Here is a 3,071-nt window from a genome sequence, read left to right as displayed (position 1 = left end):
ACCCTTTCACAGGGGTCGCCTAAGACCATCGGAAAACACATATATAATTACATATTGTTTTTGTGATTAATCACTATGCTTTAATTATGTTCAATTTGTAACAATGAAATTGGGGGTCACCACAACATGAGGAACTGTATTAAAGGGTCGTGGCATTAGGAAGGTTGAGAACCACTGCCTTAAAATAAGGAAACAATCACCTGCAGCATGGACATCTCTTGAGTATACAGTAATTCCATTGATATTACATTTGACAAATACATTTTGATTTGAATTTCTTGTTAGTCCTGCCCATCTCCTGGAATTTGGGCATCAGTTAATCATCAGAAAGGTACCCTCAGAAACCCAAGAGGAAAGTTCAGGCTAAATGTGGAGGGAAATCAAGAAAACATACTCATGGTCCTTAGAAACGCTTTTATTTATAAAATAACTACTCCAATAGAAACATCTCTAAATATAAACTATTCACAAGAGGCTCACACTGCTGCCTTCTGACCGACCCGCGTGCGCCTGGGCTCAGGAGCCGTGTCTCCCAATTCATCAGGAGGGTTCGGCCCAAGGTGCACTTGGTGGAGCAGGGGCTGTAAGACTGTTCTCAATTCCCTTTGTAAGACAAATTCATAGTTTTCTGTTCCAAGGTAGGCTTCACATGGGGGCAGACCTTAAGTAAGAGCTCTGCTCAAATAGAACGTTCCGGGGAGAGTCGTCAGGTGAGGGTTAGCAAACACCTTCCTGAGGCCGGAGAAAGGGGCAACCAGGCACTTTAGAATCTTTTTGGCTTAGACTGTGATCTCTGAAACATGGAGGTTAGAGTAAAACAGAAAATGCTATTTCTAAGTCTCAGATAAGCTTTCAGGACTGAGTATCCTAATTCAAATAAGGCATGTGTTAGGCCAGCAGGTGTGGCTCAGTGGTTGAGCGTCCACCCATGAATCAGGAGGTCACGGTTCTATTCGCGTTGGGGTACATGCCCAGGTTGTGAGTTGGATCCCAAATAGGGGGCGCGCAGGAGGCAGCCAATCAATGATTCTTTCTCATCATTGATGTTTCTCTCTCTCTTTCCCTCTTCCTTCCTCTCTGAAATCAATAAAAACATATTATATAAAAAAAAAAAGACACGTGTTAGTTTTCTGCATCTGTGGACAGCACTGAGTTGGATGAAGGAGAAAGGTATCCCGTCTTCCACCAGGCTGGGCTGGTTTTGGCTCATTGCAGAGTGAATCCTTTTAACGAAATGGCTGGAACTCTGATCCTATTCTCCTTGGAAAAATCTATCAGTTATGGGTTGCAGAGAGAGAGCCTGGGGAGATGATCACACAGTGATTGTATAAAGTAGACATAACTCTCAGAACGGTGTAGATGACTGCACCTATAAGAAATGAGAACCTTCAGATAAAGGTCGAAGGAAAAGAAAGACGCTAAACCTCTTCAGAAGGAGAAAGAAAGCAGTCGAATGTTGCATAACCAATCAGTGAACTAAGAAAAAGATTACACACACTAGTGTTTTAAGGACTTTTAGAAATTGGGGTGGGAACAGAGGTGTGAACGTGTGCTAGACACGAAGCTTTGAAACACCAGAATTGATACAATCTCAGCAAACTCCTTGCCACAGGCAGAGGCTTAGCCTAAAGGGCTTCTGGAGAATTCTTTTCATCCAAGTCGATTTCTGTCAGGTGATCGTGGAGCATGGTACAACCAATGCCAACATCTTCCAATGCTATTGCATAGCTCCCAGCATACACAAGATACAGTCTTCTGCTTGGAAATTTCTCATTTTCATAGGCTGACCCAGGGCTTGCCGCTCTTCTCGTGGTCATGGAATTGTTTTCAAGCTCCAGGGTTCATGGCAAATTCTAGAAATTCTAGTAAGCATCAAGGTTGTGAACCCAATGGAGGAGAACAAGTGGTATCTTGTGCCCCCTGTGGCATGGTTGAGCATTGGGGACAGGGCCTGTGCCTCCTAAGCGGTGCCCTCTCAGGGGACCACCAGAACCTCCAGCAGAAGGAAGCGAGGGCAGCAAGGCTAAGTGGGAAGCAGAACAGGTTCAGGTGTACTCAGCTTTGCGAATATAATTGGATGGAACATAGCCCTTCTTCCCATTAACTTCGGCTAACCACCATTCTGTATTTCCTGTAACATCTTTAAAGTCCAAGATCTTGAGTCTCTGATTGGCTGACACACTCAGCTCATTTGGGTTCCGTGCCTTGAAGGTATAGACAGCAAAATAGACCTGTGTGGGGGAGAAAAGCTGAGTTAGGCAACGGGAAACTGCCTGGAAGTTCATTGTTCATCAGAACTTCCTGCAGTGAGGCGGATGGTCTGTATCTGCACCGTCAATAAGGCAGCCCACAGCCACATGTGGCCCTTGAGCACTTGAAATGCAGCCAGTAAGACAGAGAAACTCACTTCTTAAAATCTTATTTCATTTTAACTAACTATATAATTTTAAGCTACGTATAGCTGGTGGCTACCACAATGGACAAGGCAAAGTCAAAGAAAATCAAAATTCATATCAGAGTCGATATACTTAGAACAACATGTCTCCCTCAACATGTCTAGAGAAACTGCCCACTGGTGGGTCCAGAACTGGGATGTCCATCTGGGCCAGAGAGAAACAGGCCTGCGCCATCTCATGACGGACTGAGGAATGCGGCGTGGGACGTCTGAGCTGAGAAACGAACGAGTGGGAAACCTGGTGCTTTGGAATCCAGAGCTTGGCAAAGACAAACACTTCCACAACCCAGGGCACGCCCGAGACTCAGCAAAGGCAGCCCCACGGGAGATGAGCTCACAGACAAACGCTGTAGACAGACACGGCCACTCGCCGCTGCGAGACGGAGCAAAGGCAACAAGCAGAGCTGAGAAGCTAGACGTGGCTTTAAAATGTGCAGGTTTAAATGTTCAAGATACAAAGGCTACATTCAGACCCCGAGACAACAGGCCATTACGCAAAACAGGAAAACCCGAAACAGAGCCAGAGTTTTATTTCCAAATTCTATAACTAAAAATATAGTATTTGAATAAAAAACTCAATACAGTGGGGCCTTGACTTACGAGTGTCCCGACTAAC

The 3,071-nt window shown here is 45.0% G+C and overlaps 1 protein-coding gene across 1 annotated transcript in view; it reads right to left on the bottom strand.

The window, feature by feature from the left end:
* Positions 1-1,047: 1,047 nt before the first annotated feature.
* The window catches only part of DNMBP (dynamin binding protein), a 76,192-nt gene continuing 74,168 nt past the window's right edge, over positions 1,048-3,071 (bottom strand). The window contains exon 17 of the mRNA XM_005885365.2: positions 1,048-2,231. Within this exon, the coding sequence (XP_005885427.1) occupies positions 2,046-2,231 (186 nt within the window). The 3' untranslated portion in view covers positions 1,048-2,045. The remainder of the gene's footprint in view (positions 2,232-3,071) is intronic.

This window comes from Myotis brandtii, unplaced genomic scaffold (assembly GCF_000412655.1).
Source record: "Myotis brandtii unplaced genomic scaffold, ASM41265v1 scaffold902, whole genome shotgun sequence".
NCBI lineage: Eukaryota > Metazoa > Chordata > Mammalia > Chiroptera > Vespertilionidae > Myotis > Myotis brandtii.
The sequence above is the reverse complement of the archived record's forward strand: the minus strand, read 5'-3'. Positions and strand labels throughout refer to the sequence as shown.